General features: G+C 42.6%; 1 protein-coding gene across 6 annotated transcripts in view; it reads left to right on the top strand.

The window, feature by feature from the left end:
• LOC145992616 (aminopeptidase N-like) overlaps positions 1-24,257 on the top strand; it is a 351,916-nt gene that overhangs the window by 324,373 nt on the left and 3,286 nt on the right. For 5 of the 6 annotated variants that reach the window (XM_083128997.1, XM_083129006.1, XM_083129014.1 and 2 more), the window contains one exon: positions 23,866-23,947. In XM_083128997.1, the coding sequence (XP_082985123.1) occupies positions 23,866-23,947 (82 nt within the window). Of the gene's footprint in view, positions 1-23,865; positions 23,948-24,011; positions 24,091-24,257 lie in introns of all 6 variants that reach the window. The other variant, XM_083128988.1, reaches the window with a different exon arrangement.

Genomic DNA, 24,257 nt, shown 5'->3' with positions numbered 1-24,257 from the left:
TAGCCTTTTACAAAAGAGAGAGGAGAGAGAGGGAAGAGTTAAACAACCGACGGCCTACCTACAGCCTTTTTCTTCTTGGTCTAACCTAACCTAAAGCAAGGAGTTGGCAACTTTGCTTGAGGCTTGCCTTACAGTGCATAAAGCAAGGTTGGTAACCTACTGGTACTTTTACCATAGCCTTTTACAAAGGAGAGAGGGGAGAGAGGGAAGAGTTAAACAACCGACGGCCTACCTACAGCCTTTTTCTTCTTGGTCTAACCTAACCTAAAGCAAGGAGCTGGCAATCTTGCTTGAGGCTTGCCTTACAGTGCATAAAGCAATTTTTGCCAACCTACTGGTATTTTTGCCATGGCTTTTTACAAAAGAGAGAGGAGAGAGAGGGAAGAGTTAAACAACCGACAACCTACCTACAGCCTTTTTCTTCTTGGTCTAACCTAGCCTAAAGCAAGGGGCTGGCAATCTTGCTTGAGGCTTGTTTTACAGTGCATAAAGCAATTTTTGCCAACCTACACACACTAAACAAGGAGAGCCGGCACTGCCGTAAAAGAGAGAGAGATGGGTGGATGGTAATATAGTATGCGTGTGCGTGTGTGCGTATAATATGTAGCATTATTAACTAGAGTGTGTTGGCAATTTACTTACAACTAAAAAAAAATAGAGATGCCAACTTTGCTGTAAGATGAGGAGAGAGGGAGATTTATGGCTGGCAACAGTAATGAGCGAATGCGCCATATCGTAATTTTCCAACTCCGTATATCGTGACCTTTGTAAACCTCTCTCGGGGGCGATGTGCCACACACACACACACACACACACACACACACACACGCACATGTATGTATTGTGACGCAAGCAAACAAACAAAATAATAATTGTTGTTTTTTAGGATGCCTGGCCCCTATAACCTCGCCAGGGTGCGTGGTGCCCAACCAAAAAAAGTAAAAGGTTCTAACGGCTGCGGTTCTAGATTACCACACCTCTGTAGAGTTTCACGTGTTTTTTTTTTTTCCCCCAAACTTCCATGAAACCCTACAGAGGACCTCCGTAATGCATGCAACGTGTACTAACGACTCTAGTGTTATTTGATGTTGTGATATTTTTGGATATAGAGTTTTATTGTGAGATATAGATAAAAATAATTATGTTTATTATAATATTTTCTTGATGAAGATGGAGAATATGTGTGTGTTACAAATAAAGTTGCATGCTTTTTTTTTTTCTAGTGTGTGTGTATGTGTTTTTGATGTTCGACAGCATCTGAAACGATAAAAAAAATTTTATTGTTAATTTTCTCATGTAAAAACAACAACAACAAAATTTTTGTGCAAAAATTTCTGATTGTCTCGTGCTATAGTGCAAAAACTGATGAGAAAAAAGATATTGTAACTGATAACTAATGAAATTGACATTTGTAACTGATCTGAACTAGTGAAATTCGTATTGTGCTATTGTAACTGATTGTGCTAGTACAAAAAATTTTTTATTGTGCAAGAAAAGATGTTAAAAAACTTGTTAAAACTGCTCTGTGACCCTCTCGTTCTTCACGTCGTAGGCGAAGGACTTCTCTGCAATCAGGATGACACTGCATAGGGTATCCTCGGGCAAGGCATCGTGGAACTCGCAGACGACCTTGATGTTGGTTCGATCGTTGACCACAACCTTCTTCCTCTTAGATGTATTGATGACGAACATCGGCCTGCGGATTTTGAACTCGCTGGGCGTGTAGTACATGTCCACGCTTCCCTCGGTCACGCGTTTGTAAGAGGTGTAAGCTTCGTAAAGTTTGAGGTAATCGTTTTTGGTCACGTCGAGGTTGTAATTCTCGCGCGGGAACACTTCGTTGCGTCCATTTTTGAGATAAACGTTCTTGATCTTGCAGTCGTCGAACTTGCTGGAATCTTTTTCCTGATTCTTATCGCGCCCGGTCTGAAAGAGCACCACGACGAAATCTGGCATGTCGAACTGTATGTTGTTGAACTGAGTCGTCACGTCGAATTCCATGTGACTTCCCGTCGCCATCTTCTGTACGCACTGGTAACCGTGAAAGTGAATCGGCACCTGCGGACTTTTCAAGATCTCCGCTTTGTACTTGAGGGCGTAGTTTGTTTCGTATTCCACCACCGGCATTCTCAATTCCATGCTCCGGATGACGCATTTCGCCGCTTCGGGTAAAGTGTTGGCTATCGGCGTGGTGCCGTCCGGACCCAAAGTAGCGTATCGCATCAGTGCGTCGTTGTCGTTGGCCGCTCTTCGAAACGTAACGCGCAGTCCCCCCTTCCACATGATCTCCTTGTAGTCCGAGAAGAAACCCGGCAGCAGACGCATGGGAAAGAGCACCGTGTGACTTTTCGTCGATATTTTGGTCCCGGCTTCGAATCCCCCGGCCTGGTAGTACGCCGCGTCTGTTTTGGATAATTTCAACGTTCCCACCGCCGTCGACGTGATGCCTGGATAATCTATTCTGTCGATGACGGTGTTGTGTTTCCTCACCTCCACCTGCGAGAACAGGTGAGGCACGAAGTTGTCCACGAGTATCAAGTTTGCTGCTGCGGGAAACGCGTCTCCGCTTTCTTTCTTCACCACGTCGAATTGAAGGTAGAGGTCCGCTCTGTGAGGATGAACGAACCCGTCGCCTACGTCCACGTCGTATTCGATCTCCCTGTTCGCTTCGTTCAGATTGGCGAACGTGCGACGGTTGGGAGGGAAAGATTGCAATTCGTAACTTTCGATTTGCTCCATTTTACATGTGTGGTTATTTATTATACGTTGATCTCCACGATGGCCGTCGTAGTGGCACCTGCGAAATCCACCACGTCTCCTTTCTCGTTCGTCACCACCAACTCTATGTCGTCTATGCGGTTGCGACATACTGGAAAATAGATCGGCGAAGAGGGCGTGTAGATGATCGGTTCCATGAACTCGGAACTTGGTTTGAACGTGGCTATGATTCCCGTCTGCTTGTGACTTCCTAACAATCCGTCCGAAGATTTCGTGATCATGCCTTCGGCCACGTTGCAGTGTACGTTCAGAGTCTCTATGGCCAAGAATTTAGGAATGTTGGTTGCCACGTGCTTGATGCCAGCTTCGAGTTTGGTGTCGTTCTCGAAACCTAAAAGTTCTCCCATGGTGCCCAGGTCCACGGTCTCCGTCGCCGACACGATTTCCACTCTGTGCGTGACCGAATTTTGAGAAAGGTATGTGCCTTTGGGTAATTGAGCTTGCAAAGTGGAAAGATTGTATTGTCCTGGCGTGACGACGATGTGTTCGCTTCCGACGCTAATTTTGTTGTTGTGATGCGTAACATTAGGTATGAGGTACATGCTGTAGAATGCACGCAGAGCCACGGATTTAGGATAGACGATGTCGTCGTGCAGCGTGAGTTTCAAGATCGAAGATTCGCTCGTGAGATGGAACACGCCCATCGTGTTTAAGATTCCACAATGCTTTCTGAAAATGTTCCACCGACGGGTTATTTATTTTAGACATGTATGCGAGAACGGAAAGGCATAGGTGGCCGCAGTTAACATCGGTGAAACCCTGGATGCGTTTGTCATTGTAGTAGAGGTTGGCAACACTGAGATACTTAACCAACCTGGCAGGTGGTGTGCCACCGAACGAATCGAAAACAAATGCATTGTTATCGTCAATTTTGAGGTAGCATATCCAATGTGTACCAGGATTTTTGTAACTGTCCAGGTTGACCACGCCATACTCCTTTTTCTTCGCAGCAGAGGGTAGAGAATCGGACATGAAAACACCCCTGAAGTTTTTTATTCCCAACAGTTCGATCAGAGATTCAATATCGAAGTTGGACAGGGCTTCTTCTTTTTTTTATATTTCTTCAAATCATCGAGGTTGCTTTTTTGTTTTTTGGTTATACCTTTCCCCTTCTTCTCCATAGCCAGGTTGTGACGTTTCTGTTCTTCCAATTCTGCCTTGTTCTTCTTCGAGTCGATGACAGTTTTCGCGATGGCGGCACTTCCGCCGGCCAAACTTCCAACGGCCCCCAATGCTGCCAGGATGGCCGGGATGCTGAATATGAAACCTCCGATCTTTTGCTGTTTCCGCGAACGCTGCAAGCGTCTCAATTGAGGTGTGCTGAGAAGTAATTTCATTCCATGTCCTTTCGACAAGCAAGAACGTTTCTTCTCACGTTGTTTCTTGGTGAGTAACCCATCGAGGGCACCTAGATTTTTTAGATTGGAGTATGGTATCTGGTACACGACACCCTTGGGCTTCATGTTGATGCTCTATGTGTTATTTTCACGGTATGTTATTTATATATATATTCTGAGATTTTTTCTTGTGTAGTTTTTTTACGGTATGTTATTTATATACCCCACCCCAATTTTTGTTTCGTGTTCATGGCGATGGTGGTACCCAGTGCGGCGACCCGTTCACCCAGCGATGCGTCTCTGCTCACAAACCTTTCGAAAGCTGCGTGCTCTAACTTTCTGTCTGCTTCGTGACGTGCATCCAGATCCGTCTGCGTGGTGTTGTAAGCGATGTCGTGATCTTTGCATGCGGCGTCCAACGGATTCACACCCTTGTCTCCTCTCTCCAATCTTTTCTCGAGTTTGGTACCCGGTCCGCAGTACTGGTAGCCAGGTAGATGCATCTCGAAAGGTAACTTGTTGATGATGTCGTTCACGAGTCCCTTTCCTTCGGCCACGTTCCAGAATCTCGGAGGCAGCGTGTTGATGATTTTGATCAGGTAACCTATGCCCTTGTCGTCGTTCACGATGAAGTTGGAAAGTTTCGTGCTGATCATGTCCACGATGCCAACCTTCTCGTTGTAGAAATTACGATTGCCTGCATTCTCTTCGCCGGCTATCACCAACAATCGGTCCACGAGTTTCCTAACGTCGTCCACCCAAACGAATTCTTTGGGTAACGTGTTGTAGCGTTTGACGCCGCTGCCTGTTTTGACCTGGTTCCAAATCGGTTTGATGAGATTCCTGTACTTCTCGCCACTGCTCGATTTCACCCTATTCTGCGAGGCGTCATTGTTCTGGTACAAGGCATCCGTCATGATCAGAATTTCCTTGTAACTTTGGTAATCTTCGTCGGTGTAATCTTTCGGCTGCTTTTTGGCGACGAGTTCCCACAGTCCCACCGTACCCGGATATCTGTTCCAACTATCCTTGTCGCCTAAATTGACTTTAATGTCGTTGCCTTCGAAGGTCACCTTCGATTTCCCAATCTTCCACACCACACCGCCGCCTTCGCTGGTTTCCATGCTGGGATACAATCCGAACACTTCATCCTTGTCGAATTTCCCCGTGCTCAGGTAGTCTCGTGCCAAAGGTCCCAACTCGATTTTATCCGAAGACGTGCTGCCTATGGCTCGACGTCGTGCCGGTGCATCCTTCAGTTCGAACGGCGTCGAAGGAATGCTCGAAATGGGTGTGGGTACGGCATAACTTTTAGCTGCGAGCGGTACGAGTTCGTTGATCAAATTTTTATTTTGTTCCATGACACTTTTAATTTCTTTACCTAGACCGCTGATGGCATCGATCACGGGTTGATCCTGACGTTTCTTCTCTTCGTAGAATCCGCGATTCTCGGATTTCCAACCTTTGAAGCGTTTCGCGAGGTAATCGCGAAGCTTGAGATTTTCGTCTTCGATTTTTCGTTTCGTCATGATGTTATTTATATACGTCGTTTCTCACAACGTTGCAACGTTTAGAAAGTCGTTGATTTTGTTTCTGTATTTTCCGTCGTTGGGTTTCCTCGTCATGTCGATCGTCGCGAATCCGAAATCGTCACTGTTCCAGCAAGAAGAGCAGCCTTCCGAAAATTGATTGTAGTTCATGTCTCCGCCTACGTAGTCATCGTACGCGTGCTTGAGGTTGGTGTGATCTTGACGAAACAAACATATGAAATTAGCGTTGTCGCGTAGTAACTGTTTTGGAATTTTGGAAAACGTTTGAGCTAGGTAGAAGCAATCCATTTCTTTGTGACGACCTTGCGTGAAAAAGTTGCGAATTTCATTTTGATTTTCCAGGATGGCGTCGTCGAACACGACGACTGAATTTTCACGACAATCGTCGAGTGGTTTTATTTCCGAAGCGAACGTTGCAATGTCCAGACCATCGTACACTTTCATCAGTTGCTGGTATTTGGATTGTTCCAAACTTTTCGAGAACACGTACAGGTGCCTGTTCTTCCAATCTAACCAATTCGGTGCGAGGAGAAAATTGTCCACGAGCAGTGTCGTTTTCCCACACCCCGAAGGACCTACGATCAGACAGCGGATGCTGTCGGGAAGCAACTCACCGTTCTTTTTTTTTCTCGTTTGACTTTCCGGATCCGGTAGACGCTTCACCACGTTCCACGTACTCACAAGATCACTTCGTTCGCGTCGATCCAACTCTTTTCCGGAAGTCCCAGCCATTTGACCAAAAGTTTGTCACCTTTCCTACGCAATACTTTCTCGATGAGGTACGTGTCGGGGTGTTTCGTTTTAGAGAGTTCCTCTTCGTAAAATCTTCCTTTCAAAATCTCGCCGCTACTATCTTTTATTATATACGTGTGTCGGTTTCCGGGTAGAACTCGAACCACCGTAAAGAGTTCCGTGCTCCAATTTTTTGTGAATCCCTTCTCGAAGGTGCGTTTGAATTTGCTGATCCTCACCTGGTCTCCAATTTTGTATTTAGCTTTTTTTGTCGTGGGTGTGTACTTTGGACAGTAAACGGTAGAAATTAAACGCTGCTCGTCAGACTTGGTAACGTCAACTGGCTTCATGCCTATCGTTCTGTGTACCGTATCATTATAGGTGTCGACGAGTTCCGGCAGGATGTCGACCCATTTGTAATTTCCCCGAAGCGTGAATCGTTTCCACATGTGTGTTTTCAAGGTTCGATTGAATTTTTCCACGATGCTGGCTTTGATGTGACTGAAGGTCGAATAATGTCGAACGTCATGTTTTTGAATAAACTTTTGGAATACGGCGTTATAAAATTCCTTCCCCTTGTCTGTTTGCAGAAACCGTGGTCGTCTGCCACCGCTTTCGCGAAAAATTGTCTTGAATGCTTCCGTGACGCATGTTCCCGTTTTCGCCTTCAAAGGTAGAGCCCATGCGAATTTCGAAAACGTGTCTATGACGGTGAGAAGGTACTTGTTGCCCTTGTTCAATTTATGCATGTTTTTCAAATTGCCGCTACTCATCTCCACGAGGTCACTTTGCCAGAGGTCGTCGATGCCCTTGGTTACCACAGCCAAACGTTCGTAGTTACGGCGTGCAGGTTTATGCAATTCTTCGACGATGGCTTGCCTAGACATTTTTTTTAGAGATTACGTTTCAAGAGAAGCACAAGCGTGATGGGATTCAAAGAGGGTGGCACTTCGCTCGTGTTTTGAATGATCAGCTTATCGCCGGCACTCACGTCGAAAACGGTGAGATCTTCGTCTTCGTGTATTTCATATATGTTGCGCGTTTCGTTCCAACGTGCCAGAGGAATGTTTCCTGCTTTCTGGACACCACGATTCGATATCAAAGTCATGGTGGGAACGCTAGCTTTTCTACCGTGAGACCAGTACGAAAATTCGTTTATCTGAATCGTGCCATCGAGGAGAAACTTGTAGTACGGATGATAAGGATGTAACATGTACAGTTTGTTACCTTCGACGAACGTGGAGATTCTCTGTTGATTGGGTACGCTGTTGATTTCGATGGCTTGCAGAGAATGCAGTTTAGCGAATTTAGTGTCGACGCCGAGCAGATTACTGTGAACGTGTCCGAGTTTATTTTCGATGGGCAGCAAATGCTCGACTATGGTATCCGTTACGGCAGACAACGAGGGTTTGATTTTCACTTCCACGTTCAACTGCTTATAGTTTTTGTTGAGTTCTTGCAACTTGGCACCGAAAGAAGCCAGCGTCGATTCCTGCGTGGATTCCAGCACTCCGACTTGATCTCTGATGTTGACGACGATGTTCTGAAGGTTCTCGACTTGATTCAATTTCGAGCTCTTCTCGGTAAGATCATTCACGATGCTTCGCATCTCTGTAAACTGCGTGTGAAGCTCGGCGACGCTCTGCGAAGTGGGCAGCGTCGACACCAGCGAACTGATTTCGTCTCGAATCTCTTCCACGTTCGCCGTTTCCGTTTCCAGTCGTTTCAGCATACGTGATATGTTCCTTTTCAAAGCGTGCAATTCTTTGGAGGTGGGGAGATTGGCCACCCTACTCTCGAGATCGCTCAACGAACGTTTGACGTCGCTCGAATCAGTTAGTGCCGTCACCGCCGTTTTCAATTTTTCCAAATCTTCGCTCGAAGGCACGCTCGTCCGTAACGATTCCAAGTCACCCTGTATGTTGTCCAGTACGTGATGAAAATGAGCGAGATTGGATTCGACGTTCAAATTTTCTAAATATTCGATCTTCTGCTGAACCGTACTCAACGTGTCTTGAATGCTCGTCAACGCTCTTGCTTCAGCGTGAATATTTTTAATTTCTTCGTTGATCAATTCCAAGGATGCCTGAAGCGTAGCGATGGTGGTTTGAATGTGTTCGAAATCTTGATAGGCCTCCAATTGAATTTTTATGTTCGCGACGCTTTTACCGATGACCTGCAGTTCGTCCGACGATGGTAGGTTCGTCATGGTATCTTCCAAAGTCTGTAACTTGGATTTGATTTCTTCCAACGTGCCGGTGAATTCTTCTTGTAATTTGGAAACAACGACGTGCAAGCGTTCTACATCAATATCGTTCACCACGGTTTGAAGTTCAGAGAAATTCTTTTCTATTGCGGAAGTTCGTTCTTCGATTTCGAGTTTCAATTTTTCCAAATCTTCATTTTTCGCTTGAAATTGCTGTAATTTGGCCAAATCATTTTGAAGCGAATCCACACTCAACTGTATATTTTGAACGTTGTCGTAAGAAGGTACGTCGACATAATTTTTTATGAGCGTTTTCAGTTCGGAATCGATTTTCAGAATGGGGTCGAGACATTGCGTTTGGAGCGTAGCGATTTCCGACTCTAAACTTTTGTTTAAGGTCTCCTGCAAAGCGATCAAATCAGTCCTCAACTTCTTAACACGAACGTCCAACATGAGAATCTCTTCTGCATGGTCTACACGCTTGGTGTTGCCGAAAATGTCGTTAGGCATTTTTGGTTAACGGTTATTTATAATAGGATAGACGATTCGTAATTCTACGAAGAGAGGAATGAGTTTGTCGTAATCTCCGAGGAGTTCCACGTACAGGTAATCTCCTGCAGACACATCGTACGTAATGTTAGAAAGCATCTTGTCGTGCTTGATTCGAAAAATGTTCTTGCCGGTAGAAATTTTGATTTCGCCTGCGTTTTCCGGATTCACGGTGATTTGAAGTTTCCCGTCGATCGGAATTTCGTAGAAATGTAAATTGTTATTAAAAACATAAAACATCTTGCCCACATCGTCATTCAGTTTTGTCCAAATGCTGTTGAGGTGAATGATCAACAGACCGTTGAGTTTAGGTAACACGGAAGGTAAGACTTCATGATCTGGTATGGTTTCCATAATGATCTGTTTTTTGAAACCGAACAAATTCATAGGCATGCTGGTTATTTAAGAATACGGTCAAAGTTTCTTGTAATGACAGTCAAAGTGTTTTTTTTTGTTTTGTTTTGTTTTTATGAATCTTCTGTTGAAGATGGACATATGTTGCAGGTTTTGCTTTCTGCTAAGCGATAGTGCCCCCACGGCAATGTGTGAATAACACACTCGAGGACGTGCCTCTTATCGTCATCGGGGTCCAGCGCAATTTTTCTAACTTTGTTTGTGGTCAACACATGGTCGACGCTCTGGATGCGCTGTTCTTCTCTTAGAACCGACGACCTGGTCTTGAGGCAATCGACAAAGTCCTCGAATGTGAGATGCTCCCGAACCACCTGTCTGCCGACACCCTTCGCCTTCTTGGTAAAGCTGCCCTCGGCTTTGATGGCATAGGCCTTGGCGCGAAGACCTGCAAACTCGAGAATTACATCACCGTCCTTCTCGTCTTTGAGTTTGCCAGGCACCTTCTTGTTGCGGGCCAGGATACCATACTTGTTTTGCTGGGGATAGCCCGAGGTGTCGAAGAGGTTAACCAAAGATGGAACTGTGGCTATATCCCCGTACGCGTCGTCCGTGCGAACGTGGTACACCAAGCTGTCCGTGTCCGTGTAGAGTAGGCTAATATTGTTGTTATAGTGCTGGCGTAGTTTCCCATAATATATTTGAAACATGTGCAGCTTGCTAAGGTCTAATACTGAGGCGCCAACATAAATTGGCTTGTTGAGCTTCACCTCGCTCTTCCTCATATGCACCAGAGCAAGCTGTTCGTTATAAATGGTCCTCGATTTGAATAACGGGTTTGCTACGAGCCTGCGACATTGTGCTTTGTTTGATATTAGCCTCACATCTACACGATTCCGTACATTCTCCATGGTTTTCCCAAACACCGCATTGTTCATAAGCTTGAAGAAATCCTTATCAAGCTCGGACGTGGCTGCGGTGCGGTGTTTGGTGTTGACTTCAATATATGGACGCAACCACGGAGAATGCTCGAACTTGAGGATGCGGTGAACTGCGTGGACCGTGACCCCTCGCTGCATCAACCACCGGAGATTCTGGTAGTGCAGGACGTAATTCTTCTTGGGTTCGATATCAATGACGAGCTTCTTCTGGTTGGAATTGGGTGGACACTTGAACTCGGGTGCAGGGGGAAGATCGCAGAACAAATCCTGCAGCTTCTCGGAGAACTCAAGGTCAACCTCGGCGAAGAACCCATGTTCTGAATCGTCGAAGCTTTCGATGTCGAAGTTGGAAGGGTCAGCCCACTCGAAGTCTCTAAAGGGGAGTGGCTGCATCATGGAGTGTCCGTAGAGGTTATTGACGTCCGTGTACATGATGTAGCTGGACGGTTGTGAGGGGTCGTAGCCGGTGGCCATGTGGTGATTGTTGGCGCGCGAGTGTCGCTGCGACACCTGGACCATTCCACCCCGCACGGCACGTTCCACAAACAGCACCATGTGCACGTCCGAAAGAAGCTCCAGCTCGATCTTCGTCACCAGAAACATGGCTGACCACGCCAGTCCGGGGAGACTATAGAAGTAGGCAGGGTCCAGCTGGTAGATCTTCATTGCGGTCGCACGGAACGTCTGGAACACGTCGGCGAGGAGCGTCACATCAAGTCTGAGGTAGGCATCGTGGTAGTCCCCGAGAGTTCGACAGCCCAGCTCGCGCCACATGGACTGGGCATGGTGATATTCCTCGTCGGTGATGTTCGAGCCTCGCAGCTTGCTATAGAACTTCGCCTGGGGAGGTAGCGACGTCTCTGCGAACTTGGAAGGGTCTGTGATGTATTCGTAGGGATAGACCCCCTTACGCTTGAAGAGGCCGGCGTCCAAGTTCGGAAAGTTTTCGGAGGTAATGAGTATTTGCTCGTCGCTAAGCTTCCCTGCGAGAGCATCGAGGCTGGCCGGGAGGAACCTCAGGGAGTCGAGGAAGCGAAGCTCGACGGTAGAATGTGATCCTGGGATTCGCACCCACTTGCTCAAGCTAATGTAACGCTCCTCGCTCTGGGCGAGAACGTTGATTCGCATGTCGTCGTACCCAAGATGCTTGACGAGGTGGTGGAAGTCGTATCCCGAGCCATTGTGAAAAAACACAGGGATGAAGCGCGGGTCCCGGGCCATGAGGTTGCATCCGTTGCACCATGGACCAACATACCTACCGTTAAAGTGATCATGGTGTTGGACTTTACGGTTGTTGGCGGTGTACTCCTTGACGCAGACAGGGCAAGCGATGGCCTCGTCGTGTCTACGTTGATCGTCGGGGGACAGTGGGAGCATAGACTTGGGGGCCAACAGTACCTTCCCTATCTCGTTGGCCTCGACAACCATCCTCTCGAGGAAGTGTTTGGCTGCGTCGGGGCCACGGTACACGTAGGGCTCGGGGGCGATGTGCTGGTCACGTCGCACCACAACGTATGCGAAACTGGATGCCTCGTGGAGTTGGTAAGGGGTGGTGGAGGAAACTTCGGGATCGGGATCGCAAGTGGACAGGGGTTTGAGGAAGGCCTCGAAATCCGCGATGATGATAGCGGGGTGCTCTACCATGGCACCGTGCATGTGGAAACGCTCCACGGTGCCAGGTTTGGGCAAGACTGCCACACCCGGCTCGTTGTTACTACAGTAGGGCTTGTGGCGAGCGAGCTTCTCTGCAGCGATGTTGGGACCTTTGATGTGCTGATAATCCTGCTGTTTTTGATTGTCAAAAGTGATCAGACACCTTCGACAAACTTTTATGCTACCATCATGCTTGCTTTTTTGGCTCGACACCAACCGGGAGAGCGAGCGAATGAGGGTGTAGTGGTGATGGGTCTCGTCCTTGATAAGTAGGAGATGGATTTCTCGAGCATCATTGTTGTTTACGTCACTCACCCGGATGGGGTACACCGCATTTTTGTCAGTGAGACCGTAAACGTTGATGGCCAACCGCGCACGAGCCTCAAACTTTCGAATGTCCGAAAGCGCCACCGGGTAGTCGATCCCAGCCATCGCATCTTCCAGCTCTGCCTCGTAGGGTAGGTAGTGGTTAACTCGGCGTGGTTGGTTTTTCCAGTGGACGGGGTGTAATGCTGCCAGAACACACCATACGAAGCACTTGGCGTCACTGTTCTGAATGTTCAGGACGGCCTTCTTTGCCACAATGGTAGGTGGTAAGGGGACGTAGCTGGAGGCGGAGAGAGGCGCGAACTTACAAAGTTTGACGCACAGTTCGTGAGGCTCGCCACACAGCGAACCCCCCGAGCCTTTAGCTTGATGTTCTTCTTGTTTTGCCACCAGCTCCTCGGCAAACTGGTTGTAGATGACCTCGAGGTTGTCGACATCCGCCAGATGCAACGTCTTCGCCTTGGTGTTGTGGCAGAAGCTGTAAATTTCATCAGACGGCTTCTTGTACTGGCAACGTAGCGATGCGTAGAATTTGGTGGAGTGCGTTGCAAGCGCATCGCCGAGGATGGAAATAATTTTGGCTTGCACGTTCTCCAAAAAGCTACGCACGTCGCATGAGCCCTCCGAAGTGAGGACAAAGTCCTCTAACAACCGCTGGAAAGCAGTCTGGTTCGCTTTCGCCACAGGCTTGACACGTTTGGCAGATGGTGCATTGATGGAGGCTGCTTCTGCCTTCCTCTTGGTGGAGGTCGAGGGCTGGGCCCCAGATGTATTTTTGTTTAGGCAATTAAGCTTATGCTCCTTGGCATACGCAATTGTGATCTGTTCATTGCATCCGGAACACAGTTCAGTGGCAGCCAAATGCTTGCCTGGCACGCAGGTGCGACAATGTCTTGCAAAATTTTGGCTTGATTTGCTTTTTTTGCACACAGGGCAACTTTTCATGGAGCGCATTTTTTTTGGGGGGTATGTTTATTTATATGTGATCTGTTGGTGGTAGAGTGTTTACAAAAAAATGCCTTACGAGAAAAATTTTGTAGGCTAATTCTAATTAGTGTTAGTTTGAGGGGTTTATTTATATATGGGTGGCGTTGTTTTCCTCAAATATGTGCTTTAATAAACCCTGTAAAAAAATTTAAAAAAAATATATAAGAAAAATATGATTGTAGATAGAAAAAAGCACAATAAATATTGTATGCATGTGTAATTCTATTTAGCCTATTTTTGCTAGACACGAATCTTCTTCAGATTTTATTGCCCATTAGTATATTTTTCTACCAATCTAGTAGAGGTATGAAACTATGAAAATGTACTTGTTTATATATATTCTATTGTTTCGGCTGATATAATAGCAAATATATATATATATATAGCTATTTTGAAATTCTAAAACTTTCAGGTATACTTATTTTTACATGCAAACATACATCATAAAAAATTACACAATCGTATTTTTTTCCATACACACATTTTTTATTTTCAGAAAACAAAGTTATTTTCGATTTTTTTTAAATCAAACAATAAACATTATTTGTGTTTATAGTATTTGTCGGGCAATAGCAGATAAAACAAGAATGGGTTTTCTACGACCCATAGTTTACGAGTTACAAAACAACTTAGAAATTACATCTTGAAATTTAAATTTAAAATAACTCAAAAACAGTAAACACTAATCATTATGTTTCCAATAGGTTGTAGAGCACATTCAATTTTTTATCAAATATCATTAAAATTTTCGAAATAGGGTAAAAACTAAGCCAGCAAATCAAGTTTCTCAAAAAATAAAAAAATTGTCTATATTTTCGAAATTTGAGGGGGTGGAATCGATTTTATTTGCTAGTCGTATAGTTTTCGTCAAATCCTATCCAACAAACCTAAAATCATCATCCTAGGTCAATTAGGAACCAAGAAAATCAATGTCTCGGAAAACATCTTAAGACAAATATCTTAAGAAAATTTTCTTGACAGACCGGAAGTAACATCTTGACAGACCGGAAGTCGACTTTCTTAAAGATTAAGACAAATATCTTAAGATGTTTTTCCAAGACATTGATTTTCTTGGTTCCTATGGGGCCTAGAACCACGCAACTTTGGATTATGTATATACCGTTGTTTTTTCCTACATATTTACTAGGGCTCGAAAGTGTGGTGGTTGTGTTGTTGCCTTGTAATCAAAAGGTCCTAGGTTCGAACCCGATAAAAGTACATAGTGGTTCGGATCCTATTTTAAAAAACTGTAGGCCTAGTCCCGATTAGTCTTACTGTGCATATGTGAATATAGGAAAATGCAATGCAAAGTCAGCAATGTGTGATGTGGTCAGCACCAAATATTTTAATTTTATATGTATATTTAAGTTTCATGCATAAACATGGCAGTTTTCCTATATACTTTTATGGTATGGTGCTATGCACAAAGGAGCACTTTATTTAAGCATATTTAACTTCTCTTTCCATCTCTCAATCTATTCATATTTGACACAGTCATTGCAAGTCGGCCATTTTGTTTACGTAACAATTAGGCTTAAAAAAACTTTGACACACTCATTGTAAGTCGGCCATTTTGTTTACGTAGCAATTACGTTAAAAAACTTTAAACCACATTATTGCTATTTTTTGTGAATGCTTGTTGTGATAAAAAAACATAATTAGATATATTTTATTTAATTTTATGTTTAATATCTTTTCTGTGTATAAAACTAAATAATAATAAAATTCGAAACACTATGTACCTCCACTAAATATCAAACGCACAAAAAAAAAACAGGCTAACACACGCAAAATTATACTGGTCTGCCAGACGCCAGAGCCTCGTTACTCTACAGTCCAGGGTGTACTACGTGGAAGTGAGGTTAACTGTTGGGCGCCTCACCAGAAAATCGTCCTCTTACACCCCGCATATTGCTATTTTGTATATGCTTGATGTATATAGTAATATGTAATAAATATATACATAAAAAAGCAAGAAAAAAAAGGAGAGAGAGAGATACATGCAACACACTCAAAACTTGTACACTTTCTCTCTCTTCTTTTTGCGTGCTTTGCGAGTATATATTCCTTCCACAATACGCTTAAGAATTGTTTGGCTTTTGTAGAGAGTTTTACCTTTTATCTACAATTTCTTTACATTTGTTTGGCTATTACAGAATCAGCTCACAGAAGCAACACTACCTATTTATATAACACAAAGCCAACTCATGCAAGCTAACAAACAAATTTACTCACGTTAGTTAATTTCAAACACAATCACAATGTTCTTCTTGCAGCTCACAATATTCTCCTTGCAGCTCACAGAGTAGAATGATGCTTTATTAGTCAGAATAGAGGAAGCTCGCTTGTGTGATCTCCCGTTACATGTCCGCCTCTCGCCCCACTTCCCCTAGTTGTTATAAAATGGCGACGGAAGTGTGTACATGTTTCTCTTCTCCCCGTCTTTTTTTTTTTGGTTTATGAATAGAAGCAGGAAACTTGGTTCTGGCGGCATCAGTGATGGGTAATGTGAAAGTCTGTGACGGTCTAATGTTAATGCCCTCGAGCTTCTAGTTTTATTAGTCGAGGAGTAATATGTAGGTTAACAACGTGGACTAGTAGAAATCCGCTCTGTCAGCATGAAATTCCATCATTATTGTTAGCTTTTAAAAAAAACAGAAAGTACATCCGCCACTGTGAATAGCCAGAAATGCTGCCCCCTCCCAGTCATCCATCTCTCTTACAATAGTGTGCGTGCGTGTGTGTGTGTGTGTGGCACATCGCCCCCGAGAGAGGTTTACAAAGGTCACGATATACGGAGTTGGAAAATTACGATATGGCGCATTCGCTCATTACTGTTGCCAGCCATAAATCTCCCTCTCTCCTCATCTTACAGCAAAGTTGGCATCTCTATTTTTTTTAGTTGTAAGTAAATTGCCAACACACTCTAGTTAATAATGCTACATATTATACGCACACACGCACACGCATACTATATTACCATCCACCCATCTCTCTCTCTTTTACGGCAGTGCCGGCTCTCCTTGTTTAGTGTGTGTAGGTTGGCAAAAATTGCTTTATGCACTGTAAAACAAGCCTCAAGCAAGATTGCCAGCCCCTTGCTTTAGGCTAGGTTAGACCAAGAAGAAAAAGGCTGTAGGTTGGTTGTCGGTTGTTTAACTCTTCCCTCTCTCTCCTCTCTCTTTTGTAAAAAGCCATGGCAAAAATACCAGTAGGTTGGCAAAAATTGCTTTATGCACTGTAAGGCAAGCCTCAAGCAAGATTGCCAGCTCCTTGCTTTAGGTTAGGTTAGACCAAGAAGAAAAAGGCTGTAGGTAGGCCGTCGGTTGTTTAACTCTTCCCTCTCTCCCCTCTCTCTTTTGTAAAAGGCTATGGTAAAAGTACCAGTAGGTTACCAACCTTGCTTTATGCACTGTAAGGCAAGCCTCAAGCAAGGTTGCCAACTCCTTGCTTTAGGCTAGGTTAGACCAGAAAAAAAAGCTGTAGGTAGGTTGACGGTTGTTTAACTTTTCCCTCTCTCCTCTCTCTTTTGTAAAAAGCCATGGTAAAAGTACCAGTAGGTTGGCAACCTTGCTTTATGCACTGTAAGGCAAGCCTCAAGCAAGGTTGCCAACTCCTTGCTTTAGGTTAAGTTAGACCAAAAACCTTGGTGATTTTTTCGAGTAAAATATTGGCAACACTGCGAGAAAATAAGGCTTATGCCTTACAAGAGCAAACCATTAAGGCGAGCCTCAAGCAAGATTGCCAGCTCCTTGCTTGAGGCTAGGTTAGACCCCAAAAAAAACCTTGGTGATTTTTTCGAGTAAGCAGCTGGCAACACTGCCAGAAAATGAGGCTCTTGCCTTACGAGAGAAATCCATTAAGGCGAGCCTCACCGAGCCTCATTTTCGGTTTGTGAACTGTCTTTTTGGGACTACTGCCTTTCTATATAAAAAGTATGTTTATGTGTACGGTGCCAAAACAAGATCGATTTAAATAAATAATATCAAAAATTATAAATAAAAATATTTTTTTTTCCACCCAGCTGTTAAGAGGGGCGGGGAGGGGATAAGTATGTATTTGTATTTTCTTCTTTTGAATGGCCGCGGTGGCTCAGTCGGTAACGCGTCTGATTACCATGCTCAAGGTCCCGGGTTCGATCCCCGGCCGGTTCAAATCCGGGAACTTTTCTAACGGTGAAAGCGGCCCCGGCGCCCACCCAGCATCGAATAACATGGGTACCTGGGGGAAACCCTGGGGGGTAAAGGCGGTCAGGGGCGTGATGCTGATCACATCACCCCCACTCACAACCGGATCAAGAAAGTGTGGGGCGTTACCCCCACACCCCCTATACGCCTTCATGGCGTGGTGCTATGCACAGGGGAACACTTTACCTTCTTTTGAATACATAAATGTCAAAGAAAGATATGTTGTAATATGTGAAAATTCAGAGGTAGAGCATCGATTTGTATAATTATTAATGTAAGTGTAGCCACAACCAGCCATTCCAAGTAATTACACAAATTTCCTGGAAGAATCTGACTGTACTTGAGGTACCAAAATTTGTATCTTGCGGATGCATACTTTACAATTTTGTTATGCCACTGCGTCAAATATTGAATATTACAAGAACATTAGGACGTAACAACAAAATGAGATTCACAAATATTATTATCACCTAAGTCCTAAAATTCAAAGTTAACTGGTACAATCAATGTGCAACAAAGTCAAAATTGCTAATTAAAAAAAAGTCAAATTAGCTGTATCAATTGATTCTGGCCGATGTGCAGCTCTCTGACCATGACACAGGTACTAAATTGGCTTAAAATTAGTGATTGACTGGGAACAAAATTATATTCTGGCATTTTTGTTAACCTGGTCCACATTGTTTTTCTTTTTGTGTTTCATTATCAGCTCTGCCATATTTGTTTTACCTGACATCACTTTCTCACATCCGCAGCTCCATAAACATGCATATCAGCTATCATCAATTGGTTATCAAAAATTTTGTTTCCTTTTCACACTGCGGAATTTTATCTATCTGTATCAAAACAAACTACTTACGTAGAAAAATATCTGCACCTTAAATATGTGTGTACTTTTGTGAGCCTATTCAATGTTTTCCAATGAGCTTTTACCTTTCCTGAGTTTTATCTGGCCTTAATACACTGTTCAACCTGAACATATTTTTGCATTCGTGTTTATTTGACTGGATGCATTCTCAAATAACTGAGTACAACAGGCGGTTCCATTGAATCATAACTCAGTCCCAGCACTCATTTCCTGGAATGGCTCATGTTATTTTCAATGACGTCTGAGCCTCTCCAATGATGTAATGGGTTACACGGTCAACTTTGCATAATGATGACAAATGTACAATTGATTTGAATTGTGATGGTAAATTAGTTAATTTTTGAGATCGATACTGGAGCTTCTGTAAGTGTGTTTGAGGCAGTAACAGCTTCCTCTCGCCCAGTCTGCGATCTCTCCTCACATGCCCTGTCCTGCACTGATACGGAACCATCAAAGATCCAAAAGTTAACACCTTGACATGCTACGGGGAAGACTCCTGCAGAGTTGTTGTTGTCATATCAACCTCGTAATATCTATAATTGGTCCTGGTCGCAAATAATGGAGAAGAAAGTGGTGAGAAGTGAGACCAATAAGAACGAAGAATTACCATCAATCGGAAGTACAGTGTGGATAAGAAATTATACATCCAGATTTCCGAAATACGTACGAGTTACAGTGACGGGTCATTTAGGAAGATGCTTGTTATTGGTCAATGCCGGTGGAACAACGACAAGGGTACACCTGCATCAACTGAAGTTTAAATCTAACTTTGTGGTTATGGATTGTCAAGCATGGAGTTAGCCATGTTGTATATTCTTAGTTATGGATTAAATTATTATTTTGTATAAAATCGAACCCACATGATTTATTATATCATATTACCGTGGTTGGTAATACAACAATTTGGCAACTATGTATGGGATTCAAGGACAGATTCTGGAATCTTTCGATGTGGATAAAGGTAACATTGATTCGTATTTGGAGCAGTTTGAACAGATTTGTGTTGCTAATGGCATTCCAAAGGAAAAGCAAATTAGTCATTTTATTGCATTCTGTGGAGGAAATTTATATGATGTTTTAAGGGATTTAGTTACTCCAGATTCTGTTGCTAGTAAGACATACGAAGTAATAAAAGATGTATTGTTGAATAATTTTCAACCGAAGCTTAATGTAGTCGCAGAAATATACCGTTTTCATCTTTTGAAGCAAGAGTTAGGTCAACCTGTATCAGAATATATTGTTTCTCTTAAACATGCTGCTACTAAATGTAACTTTGGAGCATTCTTAAGTGACATGCTAAGAGATCAGCTAGTGTTTGGCGTTAACAGTGAAGTCACAAGAAAGAAATTGTTACCAGAAGGAGACGTTTCCTTTCTTAAAGCTTGCGACATTGCCGTGAATATGGAAATGGTTGAGAAAGATGTACGGCTATTCCATCAAAAGGAAGCTTTTGCTACTGATTATAATGTACATAAGCTTCATGAAAGCAAGTCTAAACCTTTCCAAGCTTTCTCCAATAGGAAAACTATCTTTAATAATCAGACTGAAAAGAGCAGAGTTAATGAGAAACCTGGAACTTCAAGACAATGGATTTGTCATAAATGTGGAAAGACGCATGAAAAAGGTAAATGTTATTTAAAGCAAGTTAGATGTAATTATTGTGGATTCTTAGGATATATTCAGAAATTTTGTAGATTTCGTAATAAACCGACAGATAAAAACTTATCAAGTTTACAATTTAAATCCACTGAATCTAACAGTTGCTTTAGTAATGTGTCTCTTGATGTATTACCAAAAGAATGTAAAGATTCTATTGAGTCTAATACAGAAAAGGAACATCAAGAATTATTAATTTCACGCGAGCCCTTGGACACTTTCCACTTACCATTGTACAAGTATGGTTCTACTAATGAACGGCAATCTGAATTTAACTCTGTAGTTGGAACTTTGCATAATGCTGACAAATGTACAATTGATTTCAATTGTGATGGTAACTTAGTTAATTTTGAGATCGATACCGGAGCTTCTGTAAGTGTGTTTGATAAAAGATTTCTGGATCAATCTTTTCCGTATTTGAAGTTTCAACCTGCAAATATCAATTTGAAAAATGCTGACGGTAGACCATTAACATTAGAAGGTCAGGTTATGTTGGATATATTGTGGAAAGATAAGAAATATAAAGTGAATGTTTTTGTTTGTAAGCAAAATCTGCCACAACCGATTGTAGGAAGAACTTTGCTGGACATTTTATGGCCTAACTGGAGGCAAACGGTACCTGTCCATTGTCTGTTCGATGAAAGCCAATTTACCAACGCCTTGGGCCGACATGCAGCCCCAAATCATTACGTGACCACCCCCGTGTTTCACTGTTGCTTGCAAATTTTTCCCTCGGAGCTCCTCATTTGGTTTACGCCACACTGTTACCCTCCCATCTGACTCACAAATATTGAATTTACTCTCGTCAGTGAAAATTACCCGATTCCACCACGTCTGATCCTTTCCTAAGTGTTCCTTTGCGAACGCCAGTCTTTTTGTCCTGTTTGGCTTACTTACAAATGGCTTTCTCCTAGCTACACGGCCATGATAGTTTGCCCTTCTGAGCACTCTTCGTATAGTTTCAGGATGATTATGCTTTCCACACTCCTCAGCTACCTCAGCACACACCATTGGAGCACTCTTGTTTTGTTTTTTTTAATTTTCCTCACGATTACTCTCTCTTCTCTGGGGGAAAAAATTCTTGGTCTCCCTGTATGACCGTGGGACTCGATCCTGTCTTCATCTTCAAATCGCTTAATAATATCTGCAACTGTACTTGTTTTCATTTTCAACATTGAGGCAATTGCATGTTAAGTTTTACCCTTAGCGTGGTGCCATATCACTAACTGACGTTGTTCACATGAACTTTCCTTTCCTCTTTGCCCCATTTCTACATAGAAAATGTTCTTAAATCACAACTTTGTTAAACAAAACGCGATTGTAATTGCTATAGAAACCTACAGGAAACCACCAGAGTTAATATATATGAACAGAGTATACATACATCAATCAATCCGTAAATCGAAATTGTCACTGTATCGCATACTTACGTTAACATTTACTATGTGTCCGAATAATTTTGTGGCACTATTTTTGCAATGGTAGGGATTCATCCTTCGTTATATTGTTGCTGATGTTCGTTTTTTAACTTTTTATCGTCCAATTTTGTGCTAAACATGACATTTTTTAAACTAAAATCAACTTCAGCGCTGAACACAGATTTCACTCCCTTCCCGCTCTTAAACGTTAGAAATTTACTGTGTGTCCAAATAATTATGTGACTCACTGTATATTCAAAAATATAATAACATTATAGATGTTTCACAATCTAGCTACTGTACGGAATTGTATCTATCTGTATCAGAACAAACTACTTACGTAGAAAAATATCTGCACCTTAAATATGTGTGTACTTTTGTGAGCCTATTCAATGTTTTCCAATGAGCTTTTACCTTTCCTGAGTTTTATCTGGCTTTAATACACTGTTCAACCTGAACATATTTTTGCATTCGTGTTTATTTGACTGGATGCATTCTCAAATAACTGAGTACAATAGACAGTTCCATTGAATCATAACTCAGTCCCAGCACTCATTTCCTGGAATGGCTCATGTTATTTTCAATGACGTCTGAGCCTCCCCAATGATGTAATGGGTTACACGGTCACCTTGTAGTCATGGGGTCAGATATCCGAATATCCAGATGCCATATTTGTCAGTGTATAAGATGCACTTTTTCCTTTAAAAACGGGTCTGAAAAACAGGGTGCATCTTATATGCCAATAGTGAGTATTCAATTGCCTTCATATCTGAAAAATTTATCTGTTCTGAATTAGATGTTTTCTTTCTTGCTTCCTTGCGGTGTGTGATGAAGAAGATTGAAATGTAAATTATTTGTTGAAAGTAGACCTACATATTACTTCAGATTTTGAAATACTGTAAATTAATGATAAATTCCGTGATATAGCTTTTTCTTGAAAAATGTGTACAAAAATTGGGTGCATCTTATACTTTGGCAAATATGGTAATTTGAATAATCCGAATATCTAGACAGCACAGATATCTGGATAGTACAGATTTGATGAAGGATGTTTAAAATATCCGTACTGTGAAATATGAACATGACAAATATAGAATATGTAGATAGCCCGTAAAACAGATAAATGATAAAACTATCTCGATAATGCACTCATTCGGACATCTGGACATTTTGGATAATCCGAATATGAATAATTCGGATGATAATCTGAATATCCAGATATATGGCCTCCTCGATGGCACAGTGGTAGTGTCGTCGCCTTGTAACCAAGGGGTCCTGGGTTCGATACCCGGTGGAGGCACAAGTGGTTCGGATCCCACTTTAAACTGTAGGTCCAGTCCCGATTAGCCTTACTGTGCATAAAGTGGACTTAAAACACCAACTCAATCAATCAATCAATATCCAAATATATGGATAATTCAGATGATAATCCTAATATCTGGATAATCTGGACAATTCGGATATATAGATATTCCACATAGTCTCTGCAAGCAAAGGGTCCATGTGTCACTATACTGCCCACATTTTCAGTTGGAGGCTGGGAAACAGTGAATCAGTGATCAGTTGAATTCTCTTCAACTAACAATCCGGCATTTTCGAGTCACAAAACACTGAATGCTCCTGGCGAGACAAAACAATAAGCGTTGGATACACCACATGTTGCCAAATGTACTGCGAAGTGGAAGAAAAAGGGAAACGAGCTTTAACTTCCTTCTAACACACAAGTACTGTACACAAAACGTGCAAAAGAAAAATAGTAGGTACACAAAGCATGTAAACACTGTACAATCATGCAAATAAAAACAACTGGCAAAAATAGACTACCCTTGGCAACATTTGCTACTAGAGATCCATGTTACACCTACAGCTTTTAGTTCACAACCATTGTTGTTGACACCCATAAAGGGACAAAGCCTCGAAGACCATTGGTTGGCAGAAATAGCTATGTAAGTCAGCCATCAGATGAGCTTGCGATCAGTATAACAACTAAGGAAAAATTAGGCATATGGCAACACCCACATCTGGATATGAAAATTCTGGGTCATCTACTTTTTGATATCATCATTCTTTATCTGGCTATACCACTAATCATCAGTTCATTTACTTTTATCAGAAAACAATTCCAGTTTTGGTCAACACTGATTGTAAACATATTAACCCCCATTGCACTAAACAAACACAATTTATTTAAATATGTGAGTGAAACATCCCTGTACCATTCCTTTCTTTATGCAAACCACAATTATGTGTTCACTCAGTGTTTTTTTCCTCACTGTTGCCAAAATGTTGAAGCATATCTCACCGCTCTATGTTTTGTGTGTTTTGCAGTTTGGGCTCATCCTTGTTTACTATCAACAACATTGTACGTAGTTGCACCAAAAGAATGAATACTGAATTTGAACTGCAAGATGTAAGTATTATATTATGTTTAAAGTATTAATGGAATATATATCTTTTCACAATGCTCTTTTCAGTTCCGAAGCTTTTGGTGTTGCTGGTAGAACATTCAAAGAAGCTACAACAGAAATGAACACCATATTTGAAGTAAAAATGGTAAGATTAGCTGAAATATTATACATGTTAGGAGAGAGGATGAAATGAAAATGGTTATTTGTGTAACCTTTACTATATTCCTTTTCCGGAATGTCTGGAGTAAGAGAATGCGAACGCGTTCTGGGTGCACGTTCCAAGTGTGTACCTCGTCCAATGAACGTGCAGAG

Source organism: Lepisma saccharinum, chromosome 1 (assembly GCF_977018435.1).
Source record: "Lepisma saccharinum chromosome 1, izLepSacc3.1, whole genome shotgun sequence".
Taxonomy (NCBI): domain Eukaryota; kingdom Metazoa; phylum Arthropoda; class Insecta; order Zygentoma; family Lepismatidae; genus Lepisma; species Lepisma saccharinum.
This window is presented reverse-complemented; position numbering and strand designations above follow the sequence as displayed.